The sequence below is a fragment of the Trachurus trachurus genome, assembly GCF_905171665.1.
Source record: "Trachurus trachurus genome assembly, chromosome: 5".
Lineage (NCBI taxonomy): Eukaryota > Metazoa > Chordata > Actinopteri > Carangiformes > Carangidae > Trachurus > Trachurus trachurus.
Window position 1 is genome coordinate 3,096,299 of NC_139896.1, and position 22,431 is coordinate 3,118,729.

General features: G+C 40.9%; 1 protein-coding gene across 3 annotated transcripts in view; it reads right to left on the reverse strand.

The window, feature by feature from the left end:
• LOC310986440 (inositol 1,4,5-trisphosphate-gated calcium channel ITPR1) overlaps nucleotides 1-22,431 on the reverse strand; it is a 152,207-nt gene that overhangs the window by 6,834 nt on the left and 122,942 nt on the right. For all 3 annotated transcript variants that reach the window (XM_083972345.1, XM_083972344.1, XM_083972346.1), the window contains 6 exons: nucleotides 16,847-17,022; nucleotides 11,971-12,135; nucleotides 10,567-10,756; nucleotides 10,387-10,479; nucleotides 5,764-5,903; nucleotides 3,657-3,822 (listed from right to left, as the gene is read on the reverse strand). In XM_083972345.1, coding sequence (XP_083828471.1) covers nucleotides 3,657-3,822; nucleotides 5,764-5,903; nucleotides 10,387-10,479; nucleotides 10,567-10,756; nucleotides 11,971-12,135; nucleotides 16,847-17,022 — 930 coding nt within the window. The remainder of the gene's footprint in view (nucleotides 1-3,656; nucleotides 3,823-5,763; nucleotides 5,904-10,386; nucleotides 10,480-10,566; nucleotides 10,757-11,970; nucleotides 12,136-16,846; nucleotides 17,023-22,431) is intronic.

The following is a 22,431-nucleotide window of genomic DNA, read 5'->3' on the forward strand; positions in this document are numbered from 1 at the left end:
GTCAGGCTGTCAGACAGCTGAAACAGCAGGGTATTTCTCTGTTTTCTTCTGTTTTGTCTGCACTGAAGACAGAAACGAGAAGATGACAACGTTTTTTTGTTTTTTTTTGGTTGGATTGATTAGTAAAACATGTACTGAGTGTCGCCTGTAGCTCCTCGAACACCATCAGTCATGTTGTATAATTATTCGGTTGAATAGTAAAGTTGAAGCTCCATTTGAAGCTTTAAAGGGATAGTATCATTTTTTTTAAAGTGGGGTTGTATGATCTCCAAATAGCCCCTAAGTACTTTAATTGCAGTAGAAGACTCTCTGCACTCCTCCCGTTAGCAACGCCAGCCCATAATAGCCCTGCCCAGAGATTTACAACATACAGTGTTGTGAATGGACCCAAAGAAACGGCCTATTTTCGTGGCCTAAAAGAGGTTTTACCTGAAAAATAATACACAGTTCCATTGTTCACTATAATATAATTTTTTCCAGCCGCTTAAAGTGCAGGAAAAACACAGTTTTTATTTGGACCTAACCAACTCACGTATCCCTCCGCCCAGGGTTAGCGCCCGCCGATCAGCAGTTGGTTAGGTATGTTGTAAATCTCTGGGCAGGGCTATGGGCTGGCGTTGCTAACGGGAGGAGTGCAGAGAGTCTTCTACTGCAATTGAAGTACTTAGGGGCTATTTGTAGATCATACAACCCCACTTTAAAAAAATGATACTATCCCTTTAAAGCTTCAAATGGAGCTTCAACTTTTCAACCGAAGAATTATTATACAACCTGACCGATGGTGATTCACTAAAGATGAGTATGGTTTATAAAAACAGACATCAGGGGTTTTTATTCACTCTGTCAGTGTTCGAGGCTCCAGAGTCCCTGAAAATGAAACTGACATTTAAAAGAGAACATTTGTTTTTGTTTCGCTGTGGCCGTTAAGAACAAACACACACAGGCCAAGTCTCTCCCTTAAAGTGAGTGAATAACTGGTTGGATGTGAGTGGTGACAGGAGCTTCAGATGAGAGAAAGGACTCAAGGATGAAACCTTGTGCAGCTGAATCTCCTTTCAGACCCACGTTACAGGATGAGGTTTAGTATCGCACTCTTTTTAAGGCGGACACTACAGGCGTTTTCTCAAAATGAGTTTTTCCCTCTTATCTGAGCTAGAAATCTCCACACCAAACCTTCCAGTTTGATCCCTTTATATTCAGTATTCTGAAGGTTTTTACAGAGGGGTTTGTTGATATATCATTCACAGCCTCTTTTATACAACGTTTTATTCCTAAAAACATGGAGGAATTTGATTTTTTTAAGGGCTGGTGACAGTATTTTGTCATTTACAGAGTGATAAAAAAAAGAGATATCCAAAATCCTCCTCTGTAAAAACTTCTGACTCTAATGTGTCAACAAAATAAAACAAGAATGAAGAATTTTGAAAGGGGCTTTATCCATTGTTCAGATTTCTGTTCTGGAAATATATGCAAATTAGTGCATATTTCATTAGATATTGCCTCGTTTACATATTTAAACATAAAATTTGACAAAACTTGTAATGCAGGACATATTTGTCTTAATGTGAGTGATAAACTTGGGAAGTTTCATGGTGATTTGTGTTAGTTACCCTATTCACCTGTAGTGTCTCCCTTTAAATATGTGATCGCTGCAGAACTGAGTCTGTTGCGTCTTCTTGACAAGCTCTTATTTCACCGTGCGACTGAGCCTGACTCATCCAACCAACACAGAACGAACAAATCCATCTACAGGTAAAAACTCTCCTGACGTAAATCAGATCTTATAAAAAACACTAACACAGGACTCAGAGAGAAAAGAGAGAAAAAGAGATCGATGGCTCATAAAAAAACAGCGAGCTGCAGGATGGAGAGCCACTTAAGCCCCGTGGAGATCGGCTCCTAATCTCTGCATCTCCTGTTCCCTCGTGGTCCCCGTGGAAACCATAGAGACGGCAGCTCCCCCTGTGGCCTGGCCGCATTTAATATGAGTGAGTCAGAGCTGCTGCTGATGGCTGATGGCTGGGTGACATAATGCTGCTCTCCTTCCATATGCTTATACCACTTATCCTGACGGCCTGACCCCACACAATAATAATAATAATAATAATGAACATATAAGGCGATGGTGATGCATTGCAGATGATGCTACTGTAGACCGAGGGGGGAGAGAAGTTTTGGTAATCAGCTAAGTTGCACAAAAAAACCCACAAAAAAACATATGGTATGACAATTAAGTGTGTGTGCGTGTGAGGAGCGAGTGGGAGAAAATGTGTGTGCGTGTGAGACAGACATGAATTATGGAGGCAAAGCGGAGCGGTGGCAGGAAGCCCTCATGACTCAGCCTTCTCTGGAACGACAGAGAAGTGAGTGAGGGGGAGGAGGAGGAGGAGGAGGAGGAGGAGGAGGGAGGAAGAGGAGGGGGGAGGAAGAGAGGACTGCTGCAACAAACTTACACACACACACCTTCAATGAAACTTACCAGAAACCACAAACACAACAAGAAGAAGAGGGGAAATTTGGGAATGAACCAAGCGACGTGCGTTCGAAGGACGCAGGAAGAGCACGACGAGTGACGCAGAGTCTCGGCTCGTCAATCAGTCAGTCATTCAGTCATTCAGTCTGTGCCCCAGTCTTTGTTTTGTTTTTAGTTTTTTTTAAAAAGTCATCATGTCACGCTACCATTTAAAGGGATAGTTCAACATTTTGGCAAATTGGCCCCATTGCCATAATCCCTATAGTCATAGCAGTAGGTTCGTTACCTTTAATTGTCGGTGCAAGCTGTTTTTAGAACGGCGGAGCAGAGCCGTGAGCTGCTCAGAGCTACGCTACGGAGGCTCATTATGGGATTTCTTGGTTTCCCTCATCAAACTCATCAAATACACAATCCAACAACTCCACAACGCTCTGGTGGACAAGTTGTGAGCTGCACATTCACCACGCTATGAGATAATAACACAACGTTACCAGACAGAGTTGTTTTAGAGGGAAATTCATGTAAAACCACTGATGCACGTTGCCTTCAGGGACAGTTTTTCAGCAAGCAGTCTCTGCATTTCCCCTGTATTTACCTCGAAAGCGGCTCAGTTTCGTAACGTTCCATTATTATCTCATAGGGTGGTGAATGTGCAGCTCACAACTTGTCCACCAGAGCGTTGTGGAGTTGTTGGATTGTGTATTTGATGAGTTTGATGAGGGAAACCAAGAAATCCCATGAGCCTCCGTAGCGTAGCTCTGAGCAGCTCACTGCTCTGCTCCGCCGTTCTAAAAATAGCTTGCACCGACAAATAAAGTTAACGAACCTACTGCTATGACTATAGGGATTATGGCAATGGGCCAATTTGCCAAAACTATCCCTTTAACATTTAGCTCAGGAAGCGGCCTGTGTGTGCCACGTAAAAAAAAAAAAAAAAAAAAGATCCCATCTGTAATAAACAACACAGACTTCTGCTCTAACTCTCCCGCTGCTCGTTTCTGTCAGAGCAACAGTTGGATGAAAACATCTCCACAGCAGCTGGAACTTATAATAAATGTTCATGTTTGTCCTCTCGTTGATCGATGACTAAGAACAAGAGCTGTTTATTAAGAGTCCCGGCTGACTCTGAATAAAGAAGAAAACTGTCAAAACACCAGTGAGTTTTTTACAGCCTCGAACTCACCGCAGATGAAGCAGGTCGTCTTCAGCACTTCTTCTTTCTTCTGTTTTTCGCTCCTCAGGTCGGCGAAGGTGTCGATGATGACGCCGAAGATGAGGTTGAGGACGATGATGATGACCATGAAGAAGAAGAGCAGGTCGTATATCACTCTGGCTGCGAACAGCGGCTCCTGTGAGGAGGAAGAGGAGAGGAACAGAAACCTGAGGTCAACTGAGGTGGAATCGTTAACAACAACAGACGGTTTCAGATCATTGGAGATTGGTTAATATTTTAAAGGGATAGTTCAATGTTTTGGCAAATTGGCCCTTTGTCATAATCCCTACACTGCAAAAACTCAAAATCTTACCAAGAACATTTGTCTTATTTCTAGTCAAAACAAATCTCATTCTACTTAAAATAAGACTCATCACATAAAAAGTAGCTTGTTTTTAGACACTTTTTACTTATTTCAAGCAGATTTTCACTAGAAATAAGTAGAAAAATCTGATAATGGGGCAAGTTTTTCTTTCTTATTACAAACACAAAAAACCTGCTTTAACTGGCAGATTTTTCTACTTATTACAAGTGAAAATTTGTTTGAAACAAGTGAAAATGATCTAAAAACAAGTTCATTTTTACGTGATGAGTCTTATTTTAAGTGGAAAGAGATTAGTTTTGACTAGAAATGAGACATTTTGACAAGAAATAAGACAAATATTCTTGGAAAGATTTTGGGTTTTTGCAGTATATAGTCATAGCAGTAGGTTTGTTACCTTTAATTGTCGGTGCAAGCTATTTTTAGAACGGCGGAGCAGAGCCGTGAGCTGCTCAGAGCTACGCTACGGAGGCTCATTATGGGATTTCTTGGTTTCCCTCATCAAACTCATCAAATACACAATCCAACAACTCCACAACGCTCTGGTGGACAAGTTGTGAGCTGCACATTCACCACGCTATGAGATAATAACACAACGTTACCACACAGAGTTGTTTTAGAGGGAAATTCATGCAAAACCGCTGATGCGCGTTGCCTTCAGGGACAGTTTTTCATCAACAGTCTCTGCATTTCCCTCTAAAACAACTCTGTCTGGTAACGTTGTGTTATTATCTCATAGCGTGGTGAATGTGCAGCTCACAACTTGTCCACCAGAGCGTTGTGGAGTTGTTGGATTGTGTATTTGATGAGTTTGATGAGGGAAACCAAGAAATCCCATAATGAGCCTCCGTAGCGCAGCTCTGAGCAGCTCATGGCTCTGCTCCGCCGTTCTAAAAAAAATAGCTTGCACCGACAATTAAAGGTAACAAACCTACTGCTATGACTATAGGGATTATGGCAATGGGCCAATTTGCCAAAATGTTGAACTATCCCTTTAATAATAATATTCAAGGTTTGACCCAGAGGGCAGGCAACGTCGACGTTAACATGTGCCGGGGATGAAATGAGGTTAACCTGGGTCATCATCATGGATGTGAATGGAAACACAAGAGCTCAGGTGTAACATGGCCAGATGCTGCCCTAACAGAAAGCCGGTCAGGCCCGGGCAGCCCGATTTCAAAAGATACGACTTTATAATAAAAGAAAAAGAAAGAAGAAATGTTTATTTTGCATATTTTTCTATCCAAAGGCCGACTGTGATGGACTGTGATGCACCATTTTAATTGACTTATTTCCCATTCTGAGTTAATCCTCCTCAGCCTGAGGGGAAATAACCTGCAGCAGAGCCCATTTCTTTCTTTCTTTCTTTCAAGACTTTAAGGAAACAAAGTGAGACTTTTTTTTCCCTCAACTTGTCTTGCGTTGTGTGTGTGTTGCGTCGACGTTGATGCAGACAACTCACATCCTCTTTTGACATCATTAGCGGTTCAGCCTGAATTCGGTGGAAATCTATTTTGAGGTTTTATAATTCTCAGCCGAGGCGGAGGCGATGCAGCTGTGTGAGGAAAGATTGTGAAACTTCCATGCTTTGGAAATGAAAACAAGTTGAGAGAGTCTGATGGGCCCAGAGCCAGCTCACATGACCGGGGAGCTGCAGCTGCCTGCTACACCCTGTTAGTTCACACACACACACACACTCACACACACACTCACACACTCAGTCACAGGCCTCATCACTGCTGCACACACACGCACCTCTTTGGACGGTTTACGGAGAACGTCCCCGACTCCCCCGCCGCTCCTCAGGCCGTGACTCAGCACAGTCACAATGCACATCAGTAAAGAGTCACACGTCCGCTCCATGTCGCTCTCCTCCTCGTCGTCATCGCTGAGGTCTGAGGAAGCACGTAAAGGAAAGGGGGAAAAAAAAGTTTTAATCTCATAAAGGTTTTGGCAGAAAAAACAAGCCTGTAAAAGAAATAAATAGAGTTTATTTAAAGCTAAGGCAGGTGGAGCTTTGTTTACAGACCTTCGGAAGTGCAGCACGGTTACATCACTGCAGCAACAGACTTTTTTAATTCTTTATAAACCGGATACAAAGTCCAACACATAGGAAAACAGCAGTGGTGTATACTGCTTTTTAGGTGCACTGCAAAAACTCAAAATCAAAATCTTTCCAAGAATATTTGTCTTATTTCTTGTCAAAATGTCTCATTTCTAGTCAAAACTAATCTCTTTCCACTTTAAATAAGACTCATCACCTAAAAACTAACTTGTTTTTAGATCATTTTCACTTGTTTCCAACAAATTTTCACTTGAAATAAGTAGAAAAATCTGCCAGTGAAAGGAAGTTTTTTGTGCTTGTAATAAGAAAGAAAGAAGAAAAGAAAAACTTTTTCTACATACGTATTTCAAGTAAAAACATGCTTGAAATAAGTAAAAAAGTGTCTTAAAACAAGCTAAAAGAGTCCTATTCCAAGTATAATGAGATTTGTTTTGACTAGAAATGAGACAAATATTCTTGGTAAGATTTTGAGTTTTTGCAGTGTGGGTAAACTGTTCATACTTGTATCACTGGTGGTTCTCAAACTTTTTTACATCAAGGACCCCAAAAGTGACACAAATTAGACCACAAATTGACAACATTTTGAAGCAAACACCAGAAATACACAATCAATCAATGTACGTTTAAATTAGGTGTACATTTTTGAAAGATTATAGAGAAATTTCTGGAAAAAAGTTGAAACATTTCTAGAAAAAAGTGGTAAGATTTTAAAAAAAAAATAAAAAAAAACGTTTAAGATTTTTTTGAAAAAAGTGGTAAAATTTCAAAAACTTTAGAAAAATGTGGTACAATTTCTCACAAAAAAAGGGGCAAACAATAATACAAAAAGGGGTAAAGATTGAAGATTGAAGAAATTGAGAAGAAACGGGTAAAATATCTAGAAAAAAAAAATCGAGGAAAAGTGGTAAAATTTCGAAAAAAAAAAAGAAGAAAAAAGAAAAGTCAAACAATAATTAAAAAAGTGATAACATTTCTTAAAAAAAATGTTTAAAAATTCTAGGAAAAAGTGGTAAAATGTAAAGAAAAAGTAGTGGACCCCCTTGAACCCTGTCAACCCTCCCACTTTGAGAACCACTGACATTTACTTTAGTTAGATAGTTTTGTTGTACTGGATATACTGAAATATTTATGCATTTTCAGTGGGTATTATGAGTATCATATAGACTACACCACTGGAAAACAGTCTGTTATGTATTATAACATATCGTCATAGAGATTCAGTTTTAATACGTAGATGGAAACACGATATCAGCTTATTACACTAATACATGAACATGTCTGATTATATGCATGCATGTCAGTGTTGTAGAGTGTTAGTTTCACTTTATTTCTACCCAGATAATAAAAGACTAATTCATTAAATGCCACATCAGATCGTGTGACAAATAAGATGTTAATCTTGTGGTTTGATTGAACTTTCATAAGCCGCTCGCGTCATATTCCAGATGCACGAAAGTTTATCTGAAGTTTATCAGATGCAAAACTGAGACGTAAAATTACTGACACAACACAAAATAGACTTTTAGCTTGTATTTAAATACTTTCAGATTGAATCAGAATCAGAATCAGAATCAGAATTACTTTATTAATCAACCAAAGGGAAATTCTTCTGCTAGATAAAAAGAAAAGAAAAGAAAAAGGTGGGCAGAATATTTCAGTAATAAAAGTAGAATAAAATAAAGAACAATAATTTTCCCCGTCCGTCCTATAAGAGCACGATTCGACAGCCTTGTAAAGTCTCATTTATTATTATTATTGGGTCATACATATCTTTGGCGTAGCTGCAGAATCTGATAATCTGTTGGAGCTTGTTTTCATGTTTAGGTTCACAGTGTGAGCGTCGGGACTCGGCAGTCAAAGTAAAAAATGTTTGTGTTGAGCAGGAATGTGGAAGCAGCTTCGCTTCTTTTTATTCTGATCCACTGACAGGAAACAGCCACATCTCAAACCGGTTTATCCAGAGAGATAAAACAAAGATTACAGGTCACAATGTTCAGTCGAACAATCATGAATCATGCACCTCTTGACCTATATATCTTTATTATTATTATTTGGCCTGTTAGTTTATATGTTTGGACTTTATTTTCTCCTCTAAACCCTCAAAGTGACGCTTTGTTATCATCGTCTTCTTTTTTTACATCTCTTAATTTTAGATAACCAACCACACACACACACACACACACACACACACACACACACACACACACACACACACACACACACACACACACACACACACGGTCTCGCACCATTTAACCCCGTTCTGGACGTTCACATGTTGATGTCACATGTGGGTCAGCGAGGTCACATGAGAGTTATTCTGGTCAAATGACAGAGTCGACTGAGTCACATGAATTCCAGTGTGAAATTTGTGAAAAAAAAAAAAAAACACCACACAAGGAAAAAAACAAAAAAAAACATCCTTTCAGTTTTTTCTTTCACTCGCTGTGGTTCAACAAAGACCAGAAACATTCCCTAATGTCCCTAAATAACTTCTTCAATGAATGAGCGTGTGATTCCTGACCGCTTACATCTTGTTTGTATTTTTTCCCCCCTGTTTTTTTAAAGGGATAGTTCAACATTTTAGCAAATTGGCCCATTGCCATAACCCCTATAGTCATAGCAGTAGGCAAGATGGCAATACATGCGAGTACATATTAAAACAAAAGCCAATGTGTTAAGACAAAAAAAAAAAAAAATAATTAAAAGCTTGTGAGAACAGATGTTTTAAGATTACACTTAAAAGAAGATATTGTTGGAGATGAGCGGAGTTCAATGGGTAAAGAGTTCCACAGTGTTAGACCATAATAACTAAAAGCATCTTGAGCTGATGTTGAGTGTATGCGTGGTATATTGAGGAGAGATTTACATGAAGATCTGAGATATCTGTCTGGTGTATATATAGGCTACTGTATATATACTGACTGAGAGAGCATATCAGAAACATAGGGAGGGGCAGCACCATGCTACCCACACACCAGAAGACTTTGAAAAGATTTAGAAAAGACTCTAACAGACTATCAGCTCACATCTAAAGACTGGTGTTTAGAGTTTTTAGTCCCAGACTAGTCTCAGACAAGATTTTACAAAGACTGTGGGGTCACTATTTACAAGACTACAACTAGATTATTTTGGGGGGGGGTTTTCCCACCGTGCAATTTTTCCCCATCATGCACAGCATACATTTTATAAAAATTGTTCCAAACTAGCTGCTGCTGTCATGTTCTTCGATGGGACAGACAGTAGTGAGCTTGCTTTTGAACGGTAAAATATTTAAAAAATAAACCGTTCATTACAACTGTTACTGAATTACTGTATGTACATCAATGTCAGTTCTCAAACAAAAGGCAAAATCTTCTTGCTTCAAGGTTTTATTTGTCACTCCAAATTGAAGATTACCTGCCCTACAGTAAAAAATGGCATACATAAAATAAAAAGAGGAGTACTAAAGCAATATATCAAGCGGGAATATATATATTTAAGCATCAAATTTTGAAAACACACAGCCAGTATCACAACTAAACATAAAATCAGCTAGCTTAATGCTAACGTATAATGTAAAACCCCATAGACGGGCTAACAGAAATTAGCATTCGCGGCAACCGAGAGCCAGCTATTCTCAATTCTGTATTTAACTGGGAGCCAACGGAGAGACTGTCTTTAAAACTGGAGTTATGTGTTCGCACCTACATTTGTATTTGTTAGAATTCTGGCTGCAGCATTTTGAATGAGTTGAAGTTTGTTGAGTGATTGATTTGTTAACCCGGAGAAAAGAGCATTGTTGCAGTAATCTAAACGGCTAGAAATGAATGCGTGAACCAATTTTTAGGAGCGTCTGATACAGAGAAAAAGTGATCTAACTTTAGAAATGTTCCATAAATGATAAAAAGGCAGTTTTTGAAATTTTTGTCACACCTAGGTTTCTGACGTGTTCACTGTCTGGATTTCACAGAACCAAGGCCCACAAACGCATCACCAAACACCATTTACTACATGAAACAACTTCTCCAGGAAGCTGAAGTCGAACCTTAGCCTCAATAAATCTGTCCATCATTAAACTTTCACTTTGATCAGATATGATCTGTTTTATAATCTAAAACTTTTTTCCATATTCTGCTTTTACTTCTGTTATTTATACTTCTCTTATTTCAGTGTGATAGATAAATTTACTTTGCTGCTGTGTGTCGGCTCCACTGAAGAAAACATCTACAGTCTAGTTCTGACTTCTAACTGATATAAACCACAGTATACGTCCATTCACATATATATACTAGAGATTAATAGATTAATTGAGGTGTTGTGGTTCACATTACCTTCCTGTTGGGCCACTGTGGTGCAGTTCTCATCCAACCCTCCTCGACACATTCCTTCGGACAGAAACTCTCCGGCCAGACTGGCTCCGCTTTCTAGAAACGACAGTTCAGTTCACCATGATGTTTGTGTGCTAAACAAATAAAATAAAAAAACTGTGAACTTGAAACTGTCTTCCTCACTCGTGGTCGTGTTGGGGATGCGATCCACCTCCAGGATGAAGTCGTCTTTGAAGAAGATGTAGCCGACGATGGAGAACAGGTAGACCAGGATGAGCGCCAGCACGGCCGTCAGCACGATGGAGCGGCCGTTACGCGTCACGCTCTTGATGACGTTCAGCAAAGTCTCTTCTCTGTAGACCAGGTCGAACAGCTGCAGAAAACACACAAAGATTACAACAAAGATGCACGATTAAAGGGATAGTTCAACATTTCTGGCAAAGTGCTCCCATTGCCATAATCCCTATAGTTTTAGCAGTAGGTTCGTTACCTTTAATTGTCGGTGCAAGCTATTTTTAGAACGGCGGAGCAGAGCCGTGAGCTGCTCAGAGCTACGCTACGGAGGCTCATTATGGGATTTCTTGGTTTCCCTCATCAAACTCATCAAATACACAATCCAACAACTCCACAACGCTCTGGTGGACAAGTTGTGACCTGCACATTCACCACACTATGAGATAATAACACAACGTTACCACACAGAGTTGTTTTAGAGGTAAATACAGAGACTGGTGATGAAAAACTGTCCCTGAAGGCAACGTGCATCAGTGGTTTTGCATGAATTTCCCTCTAAAACAACTCTGTGTGGTAACGTTGTGTTATTATCTCATAGCGTGGTGAATGTGCAGGTCACAACTTGTCCACCAGAGCGTTGTGGAGTTGTTGGATTGTGTATTTGATAAGTTTGATGAGGGAAACCAAGAAATCCCATGAGCCTCCGTAGCGTAGCTCTGAGCAGCTCACGGCTCTGCTCCGCCGTTCTAAAAACAGCTTGCACCGACAATTAAAGGTAACAAACCTACTACTATGACTATAGGGATTATGGCAATGGGCCAATTTTCCAAAATGTTGAACTATCCCTTTAAAGACGCTGCAAAATGACATAAGAAAGGTAAAAACAAAGAACATTTATTTTGGCTCTACTCTGCCATGCTGTAAATTATGAGCTGTATTTTTTCAGTATCTTGTTTTTTATGAGCTTATAAATAAAAAATATGTTTTGCAGAGGAGCTGCTTGTGTCTGTGTGAATGGAAAACATCCCCAAATATTGGCAGCGTGAGTCTGACAGGTTATAAAAAAGAAGCAGACCTGAGGCCCCGGCAGACGGCACAGCACTAAACACATCAGCAACAACAACAACAACAACCACAGCAAATAAACACCAAATAAGGCAACATGTCCTTGAATGCACCACGATGGAAAGCCAAGGCTCCATTCAGAACAAGCCAGAAGTATTTTGCATGTGGTTTTACTCAAATCCTGCTGCCTTCGTATAGCGCAGCAGCTGCCAGTGCAAAGGTGTCATGTCCGTGTGTGTGTGTGTGTGTGTGTGTGTGTGTGTGTGTGTGTGTGTGTGCATGTCTCACCAACAGACTGTAGAAGAAGACGTGGACGAACACCCCCAGAGAGCAGATGATGAGGTAGAGGAGGTGGTAGAGGAACTCAAAGTCCATCACCATGGCCTTGTAGCCGCGCGTGAAGGTCCCTCGGTTTCCCACGAAACTTATCAGGAAGATGATTTTATTACAAACCTGGAACAGATAGAAAGATAGAAAGATAGATGGAATAATTAATAATAATTAATAATAATTAGAGCAGAGCAGGACAGTCAGACATTAATCACTGTAATTAATGTTATGTGTTGACAGAAACCTGGTGGAACTGGATGTGGTGGAGAAGAAATGAGTTCACTGACACACAAAACACACAATGACACTCCTCAGTAACCTGGTTTTCTGCAGAAACATCACTCCATTAAAGGACAATTCCGTGCAAATTCAACTTGGGGGTGTATGTTCCTAACATTTTAGGTCTAAAAGAAGGAATCTGAAGATGTTCAGTTTAGTTGCTCCTGTTTTGCGGTAGTTTATTTACTTCCAGCAAGCCGACATGTTTGTAAAACTAGATCTAATTCAAAGTCTGGCGGAGTCGAGACCCAAGTTGACGCTCGGTGTGTTCAGGTGCAGTGGGAAGCTCCCGTTTGTGTCATAAACACAGGAATATCAACTCTTGACTTGCTTGAAGTAGATAAACTTCTGGGTGCATGTTTGAGTCGCCATCTGACGCTGTCTGTGGCTTTGAGGGATGGAAACAGCCTAAGCAGCAGAACTTGCATCCGTTCCCATTCATCATTGCTGCCGTGGCGATGCGGGGACAGACACAACTACCGCAAAACAGGAGCAATTAAAATGAACATCTTCAGATTTCTTCTTTTAGACCTAAAATGTTAGGAACATACAGCCCCCAGTTGAATTTACACCGGAATTGTCCTTTAACATCAGATAGAGGGATTAACAGAAACCTGGTTAGAAACCTGACTTCTCTGGTCATGAATACACCAGATGGAGTTTCAGATGTGTGTGTGTGTGTGTGTGTGTGTGTGTGTGTGTGTGTGTGTGTGTGTGTGTGTGTGTGTGTAATATCTGAAGAAATCAGACAGGAAAAGCATCAGTGTGTCAGCAGCGGCAGGGAGGCATGAAACCAGAGGTCAGCTGCAGTTCAGGCTTTGAAGACAAAATATTAAAGTCTGACTAAGAATGAGACCGACAGAAAAAAAAACTAAAAACTTTTTTAAAAAGACCAGTTTTTTATACTTTAATTAGAAAAGTTTACACTGTCACAATTACTCTGCACATAATCTCCACGATTATCTACTGTAGCATACTGGTTCAAATGGTTTCAGTTGGATGAAATAACAGAAAGGTTAGATGTCATCACTGTTTCCTCGCCATTTTCCACTGTTTCAGCTTCCTGGTCCTCTTTTAATGACATCATAACGCTGCGCCCCTTTATTCTTTTTTTTTAATAAACTTTATTTACACAAAGTAGTGTACAAGGCAACTGTCAATACCAACACAGAATGCTCGAGGTAATGCAGTTTGGGAAAATAACAAAACAAAAGAAAAAAAAACCCATAATAATGACAATAGTGCATGAATCAAATAAAGAGAGCAACAGAGAGAAAATAAATTAATTAAAATAAATCAAATTCATTACATAAGGCTAAAGTTTTTAAAGTGTGTCCAGATATGATTTACAGTAAGAGATGAAGATAAAAAAGTTGGGTTTTTGTTTTGTAAATTTGCTGGTATGTACAGTATATGGAATTTTGCTAATAGAATAAAAAGGTTGATAATAAATAATTTCTTTGTGGGTATTTTCTTATCAAAAAGACCAAATAAAATAAATTTAATTTTGATTTTAAAAGGGGTATCTAATTTTCTATTCAAAAAAAAGGTTGAGGTCGCACCAGAAGGTTTGACTGAAGGGACAATCCCAGAAGAGATGACATAGCACTTCATCTGTATGATGCGCCCCTTTATTCTATGGTGTAATGACACATGAGTGGAGCCACAAACGGTTTATTTCTAATATTGAACGACCGCATTTCGATTAGCATCTATTGACATTAGCATCATGGATTTAGTTACAAAGTTTCTTCTTATTCTTCTGGTGTATGTGTATTATTAAACTACATTCAGGCTTATACTATAATAATAGTGAGATAAAATTATCAAAAAAAAAAGACAATTAAATCTTCAACCGCAATTTGTTGGCTCTCAATTAACTGTGTCAGCCTTATGAACACGCACGGTTTCTAAATGACACACATACATTGCGTGACCTCTGGCCAGCTGCGTGTAAACTAGATTTTGAGGTATCCCGGTTACCGCGGTCCATGGTAACGTGTTCTCTGATTTCCTGCCTTAACCTGGTTTCCCCTCAGTAACCGGGTTCTTGGTCGACATGTGAAGGTGGAAACTGCGCCGAGAGAGAAAGAAAGAGACGTGTGTGTGCAAGACTTTATCTGGTGCATATGTGTGTGTATATGTGTGTATATGTGTGTATATATGTGTGTGTTTAAGAGCACATCTAGTGTCATACTCTCTAGGGTCCAGTGACGCACTTCACACCCCATAACACAGCCGGGAGCTGGCAGCAGCAGCAGGGAGAGTAGGGAGGGTAGGGAGGGAGGGTGTGTGTGTGTGTGTGTGTGTGTGGTGGGTATGGGGGGGGGGCACTGGTTTGCCAAGTGGGCATGAGTGTGTGTGTGTGTGTGTGTGTGTGAGTGTGTGTGAGTGAGAGTTGAAAGAAGAACTGGAACCAACATGGTGGAGATTTCTCAGAATGTGAAAGTGCACACGGCAAAGCGTGCGAACCATAAACCACCGGTTTCAGCCGGTCTCTGGGGAAAATCACTAATAAACCACACACACACGCACACACACACACACACACACACACACACACACACACACACACACACACACACACACACACACACACACACACACACACACACACACACACACACACACACACACATACACGCACACAGTCGTAGAAAAGAAAACTTCGAAGGGGTTTTGGTTCCCTCGCATGACAGATATATATATAAATAAACAAATGAATAAACTGTATGGTGTTAAAGGACAATTCCGGGCAAATTCATTGGATTTTCATGGATTTGACATTTGCATTTTGAATTAAAACATCCAGAACTGCGAGAAAGAGATAAAACTCAGCAGCAAAGTGTTACGTCATGTTTTGGGTGAAGCCAGAAATCTCCAAGACAAAAATAAACATGGACGAATTTTTCAAAGTCGTCAGTCCGGCTGGATCCAATTAAAGGACAATTCCGGGCAAAATCAACTCGGGGCTGTATTTTCCTAACATTTTAGGTCTAAAAGAAGGAATCTGAAGATGTTCAGTTTAATTGCTCCTGTTTTGTGGTAGTTGTGTCTGTCCCCACATCGTCACGGCAGCAATGAATGAAGTTCTGCTGCATAGGCTGTTTCCATCCCTCAAAGCCACAGACAGCGTCAGATGGCGACTCAAACATGCACCCAGAAGTTTATTTACTTCAAGCAAGTCAAGAGTTGATATTCCTGTGTTTATGACACAAACGGGAGCTTCCCACTGCACCTGAACACACCGAGCGTCAACTTGGGTCTCGACTCTGCCAGACTTTGAATTAGATCTAGTTTTACAAACATGTCGGCTTGTTGAAGTAAATAAACTACAGCAAAACAGGAGCAATTAAGCTGAAAATCTTCAGATTCCTTCTTTTAGACCTAAAATGTTAGGAAAATACAGCAGTTGAATTTGTCCGGTATTGTCCTTTAATTGGATCCAGCCGGACAGACGACTTTGAAAAATTCATCCATCTGACTTCACCCAAAACATGATGTAACACTTTGCTGCTGAGTTTTATCTCTTTCTCTCAGATCTGGATGCTATAATTCAAAATGCAAATGTCAAATCCATCTGCAGATTTATTGTTTTACACCATGAAATGTCATAAAAAAAAAAGAAAAACAGAGGCAAAAACTGTTTGACAAACAGAACAGACAACAGAACTCCAATAAAAAATAACTATTTACTCACATTTTGACAAGTTTGCACCAGAGAACGAGAGTTTCTGTTGTTTCATTTCTCTGGATCGATCAAACACTAAAAACCCATCTCTTTAATCTGGCTTTTATGTTATCGTCTCATACAGGGCCGTTGCTAGGAATCCTGGGCCCCCTGAAATTATACTAAAGTGGGCCCCTGCCCCCTGACTTTATCACTCTTTTTCATAGACTACGTATGTATTATCATTTCTTATTTAGCCTACTTTGTTTTGATGCTAATGCAGCATTACTATGAGTATTAGTCAGGGTCTTATGCAGAATAAATCAGTCATACAAAGATTAGACTACTGGGGTTTTTTGTGGGCCCCACTGGGCACTGGGCCCCTAGAATTATCATCACCTTTCTCCCCTATACAACGGCCCTGGTCTCACATACATATAGTTATTTTATTCCATTTTACAATTTTTACAGTCTTCTATCTTATTACTTTCTTCTCTCTTAGTGTTATCTTTCTTTTGAGTGTTTTTTACATTGTGTCCTATATTTTCTATCTTGCATTTTATTATATTTTATTAAATTTTATTGCTTTTTTGTTGTTGTTGTTTTTAAATATTTTATCATATTTTATTGTGTTTTTATTTTATTTTATTTTATATTTTACTATTGCTACTGTATATATTATTGTTGTTTTTAATCTTTGTGCATTAGTCTCCATGTTAATCTTCTTGTTTCACTTCATATACTTTTTCAATCAAAATGTAAAGCACTTTGAACGGCATTCATTTGCTTTGAAAGGTGCTATATAAATAAAATGTGATTGATTGATTGACTCATGGGTCATTTATAAAAACAAAACAAAACAAAGCTAACTGCTAAGTGACTCACGTTGAAGGCGCCCAGCAGGAAGAGCGTTGGCTCCAGGCCGACGGAGAAGATGAGACGGAGGATGGTGACGATGACGAGGGCGCGGATGCCCATTGGCTGAGGCATGATGACCACGATGGCCAGCGTTGCCAGGACGCCCATCCACAGCAGCGCAGACAAGTGGGGGTCCAGCATGCCTGCAGGTGACGGATACACAACAACAAACACACACACACACACACACACACACACACACACACACACACACACACACACACACACACACACACACACACACACACACACACACACACACACACACACACACACACACACACACACACACACACACACACACACACACACAGAAAGAGGGAGATACAGTTAATACTGTTCTGTGCAGGATTAATGCATTAACACAGAGCCAAGGTTTTACAGTGTCATGCAAAAGTTTGGGCAATTAAAGAAGAACTACGGTAAGCAGGATTCCTCTGATACCTTAAAGGGATAGTTCACCCAAAATTCAAATTTCACTTATTATCTACTCACCCTCATGTCGACTAAGAGCTGTGAGAAGTTTCAGAGTCCTCCGTGGCTTATCTGAGTTAGGGGGGGGTCCGTGCAGCAGTATTTGTCCATATAACGGTTGCAAATGGATACCAACTGTCTTCGTAACAAAAAGACACACCAAAAAACATCCAAATACCTCCATGCTGCTCGTATGTAATGTCCCTCTTGTATTGAAGCCCCGACATGAGAAATTGTTCCGAAAAAAATTAAATAAGTCTATATTTTAAGCTTGTTTTGTAGCGGAAGCTCCCAGTGTCTCAGTTCACTGCTCTTCCTGCGTCGGTGCAAATCGGCGGAACAATTTCTCATGTCGGGGCTTCAATACAAGACGGACATTACATACGAGCAGCATGGAGGTATTTGGATGTTTTTTGGTGTGTCTTTTTGTTACGAAGACAGTTGATATCCATTTGCAACCGTCATATGGACATGCACTGCTACGCCGAGACCCCCTGTAACTCAGAGAAGCCACGGAGGACTCTGAAACTTCTCCCAGCCCTTAGTCCACATGAGGGGGAGGAGATAATGAGTGAAATTTGAATTTTGGGTGAACTATCCCTTTAACCTCTGATTTGCCTGTGAGAACCATCAAGACCATGATGACACAACAACAACAACAACACCAACGGGGAGCGGCCTGTTGGAATTTAAAGGACAATTCCGGGCAAATTCACCTCGGGGCTGTATGTTCCTAACATTTTAGGTCTAAAAGAAGGAATCTGAAGATTTTCAGTTTAAAGAGGAACTAAGCAGGATTACTCCCGTTTTGCCTTAATTAAAAAGCTCCAAATTGTGATAGTTAACTACATGACTTATGACTTGTTACAGTGAGAACGGAGGCTCTCTGTCTTCCACCTGGCGTCTCACGGCTGAAAACCAACCTGGCAACATCAGTGTAGTTACTCGGTCGCTGCCCCGGTGTCCCAGCTCTCATCTCTGCTGCACCGCGACACAAACGCGCTCCGTAGCTACTAAATATGTTAAAGGCCCTTTTACTTTTTGGTCATTTTGAACATGGAAAATATGAAAATAAATAATATATATATAGTTTAAAGGGATAGTAGCATTTTTTTTTTAAGTGGGGTTGTATGATCTACAAATAGCCCCTAAGTACTTTAATTGCAGTAGAAGACTCTCTGCACTCCTCCCGTTAGCAACGCCAGCCCATAATAGCCCTGCCCAGAGATTTACAACATACATTGTTGTGAATGGACCCAAAGAAACGGCCTATTTTCACAGCCTAAAAGAGGTTTTACCTGAAAAAAAATACACAGTTCCATTGTTCGCTATAATATAATTTTTTCCAGTTTTTATTTGGACCGAACCAACTGCTGATCGGGGGGCGCTAACCCTGGGCGGAGGGATATGTGAGTTGGTTAGGTCCAAATAAAAACTGTGTTTTCCCTGCCCTTTGAAGGTGAATGTATGTTGTAAATCTCTGGGCAGGGCTATTATGGGCTGGCGTTGCTAACGGGAGGAGTGTAGAGAGTCTTCTACTGCAATTAAAGTACTTAGGGGCTATTTGTAGATCATACAACCCCACTTTAAAAAAAATGCTACTATCCCTTTAAAATGTAAAGTGAATGTGTCATCTGTAACTTTATGTCATAGATCATAGATCGTTTCATCTTCCACTGGATGAACTGTGGATAAACTTTTGCATGATGCCTCTGTACATGAAACCAGCTCAACCACACGGTGCATGTGTCATATTTATTTATCGGGGTATGAAGACGTTGTGCTGAGCATGACGCTGCAGTTTGCAGCTTTAAGCATCAACAGCCTCTCACTGACTTGTGGCCTCCAGCCTTCATTACTGAGACTTTGAACTCACAGAGAGGGGCGGTTGCATAACACTCAGAAGTATATGACATACTTTTTTTTTGTTGGGAGTGTGTGAGTGTGTGTGTGTGCATGCACTCAGCTTAAGTGAGAGCCTAGTACCTGATGCTTCTCTTGATCCCGGGGCAAATCCAGGATTAGCATCCTAGTCATGGGTTTCATGTGGCAATGTGTCACTCAGGCTAAAACCCTTGACCGGGCTAAAAAACAAGGCCACACCCAAAACCTGCTGCTGATTGTGTAACTCACTCCTCTCCTCAAAAAAGAAAAAGAAAGAAAGAAAGAAAAAAAAAGACCAAGACCACTGTTGTTGTTTTTGTGTGTGTGTCAGAGAACATCCAGAAAGGCTGATGAAGGTGTTGATCATGAGAAAAACCGATCGGGTGAAAGAGAAAGAAAAAGGAAAATGGGGCATAGCTGTGAGGATTAAGGAAGCTTCCTTCTCTCATTCCCTTTCCTGCCTCCTACACCTCCTTCACTTCCCTTCCCACCTTTGCCTCTCTCTCCATGTCTCCTTCCCTTCCTCTAGTTTTCCCTCCCTCTCTCCCTCCCTCCCTCCTCCTCTCCCTCCCAGTCCCTGTGGAGATCACATGACAGGTGCCACTTACATAACAGCCGTCTCTAAAAATACCTCGGCTGAAAGATTCATGAGGAACGAGCAGCACGCACACGCACACACACACACGGACACACACACAGATACACACACGCACACACATACACACGTAGCTCCGGTGATGTGGCAGACTCAAAGAGAGAGAGACAGCGAACTGTGCTCACGTCCTCCCCCCACCCTTAAAAAAAAAACTCAGTGCCTCCCTGAGACTGCAGTCTGATATCCAGGCAGATGATTGTGTGCAAACACAATATAACATCAACAGTGTGTGTGTCTGTGTGTGTGTGTGCAGCGTGTGCGTGGAAGCATGTGGTATGAATGTGTGGTGTTTAAGCAGAGTTATTCATCACAAGCAGTCAGTCAGTCATGCATGCAGACAGAACACACTGACCCAGATCTCCTGCTCTTATAACCCTCATTCAAAAGCCCCAAGCAAAGAAGGGAGGACAGCGGCAGCAAGAGAGCAGCAGCAGCAGCAGCAGCAGCAGCAGCAGCAGCAGCAGCAGCAGTGTGTAAGTGTGTGTAAGTGTGTGTAAGTGTGCGAGTGTGAGTAACAGAGTGAAGGCAGGGGCCCAGAGCCATAAAAGTGCCTGTTTAAGCAGGACAGAGGTATGTTACTGCTGCTGCTGCTGCTGCTGCTGCTGCTGCTGCTGCTCACGTGATGATGAAGTCTCACACCGACCGGCCTCCAGAGGAAACTGGAACATTCAGTCCCTTCACTAAACTCTCTGCTCTCAGGATTTATTCTCACCATATTCGATAAACAGCCACAGATACGAAGCGGAAGTTCAGTTTTTATCACCAAAGTTCAGAAAATGATCAGAATTTCGGGGCAAATTCAACTCGGGGGCTGTGTTTTCCTAACAATTTAGGTCTAAAACAGGTGTGTCAAACATGTGGCGTGGGGGCCAAAACCGGCCCGCCAGAGGGTCCAATCCGGCCCGCGGGATGAATTTACCAGATGTAAAAAATGACATACAGTATAAGACAGAAGAGGCATTATGTTGTTGAAATTGCATGTATTTTTCTCAAGAAATTTCAGGTTGGTCATAACATGTTTTGTAATAGGATAGTTCTTTAAAGGGACAACGAGGAGTTTCTATTTGGTTATAAAAAAGTCTCACGTTAATGTGGATGAATCTACGTTACCACTTGTTAATGGTCCATTTTAGATAAATATATGGTTTTGTCTCTATGGTTATTTTGTTATTATTAGTGGTGGTGGAAATGCTGGGCGAGCTGACCAGCGTTTCTTTACTTTAGGTTTCGTGGCGAGTCATGAGAATAACGCCGCCGAATCGCCGTTTATGGTGGGAACTACGACGGTATGTGATCATCTTCCAACCTCTGACTTTAATTCTTGATGAATGAAAACATGAGTCTGTCTTGCACCGGTCAAAGAATTTCACGGTGCGGAGGCTCATAAATGTGGTGTGAAGACACTTCGCTTTTCCAAAACTCCTCGTTGTCCCTTTAAAGGACAATTTCGGGGCTAATTCAACTCGGGGCTGTGTTTTCCTAACATTTCAGGTCTAAAACAGGTGTGTCAAACATGTGGCGTGGGGGCCAAAACCGGCCCGCCAGAGGGTCCAATCCGGCCCGCGAGATGAATTTACCAGATGTAAAAAATAAATGACATAGAAGACAGAAGAGGCATTATATGTTGTTGAAATTGCATGTATTTTTCTGAAGAAATTTCAGGTTGGTCATAATATGTTTTGTAATAGGATAGTTCCTTAATGTTAAACATCTTAATAAGGTGCTTCTTTGCACTAAAACAAAGAGAAAAGTTTAGAGTTCTTATTATTTATAGGATATTATGCTATTATTTTACCAGTCTGGCCCACTTGAGATCAAATTGCACTTAATTTGCACAGGCTGCTCCCGTTGGTGTTCTTGTGTCTCCATGGCGCTCACAGGCAAATCAGAGGTTAAGTATGTGTGTGTCTGTGCATGTAAGGGTGTGTCTGAAACAAAACAAAACAAAATAAAAAAACAACAGGTTTCTCAGGTCCTGCATCTAAATCCTGATCAGGTGATCAGAGCTGCTGCTGCTGCTGCGATAAAAAGATCAGTGGGTCAACGCCAAAGCCTGCAGATCTTCAAAGTGTGTCTCTGTGGGTGGCTGCACCTTGTGACTCACACACACACACACATGTATGCACACACACACATACCTCTCCAGATTAGTGCTTATGTCACAGTGTGAAAGAAAACAAAAAGTTAAATGAGCTGATTATAACGTGGTGCTGAGAAGAGGTTGGGAATGTTTTGGTACCAGCGCAGGAGATCCCCCCCCCCCCCCCCCCCCCCACACACACACACACACAACCACACCCTCAGATGTTTTCCCTGTTCAACACACAGACACACACACATCATGTCAGTGCAGGTTGTAAAATGCAGTTTGCTGCAGAGAAACTTGTCAACAACAAGGCCTCGCTCTTCCTGTTTTCTAGAGCTAGAGTCTGAACACACACACACTTACACATACACACACACACACACACACACACACACACACACACACACACACACACACACACACACACACACACACACACACACACACACACAT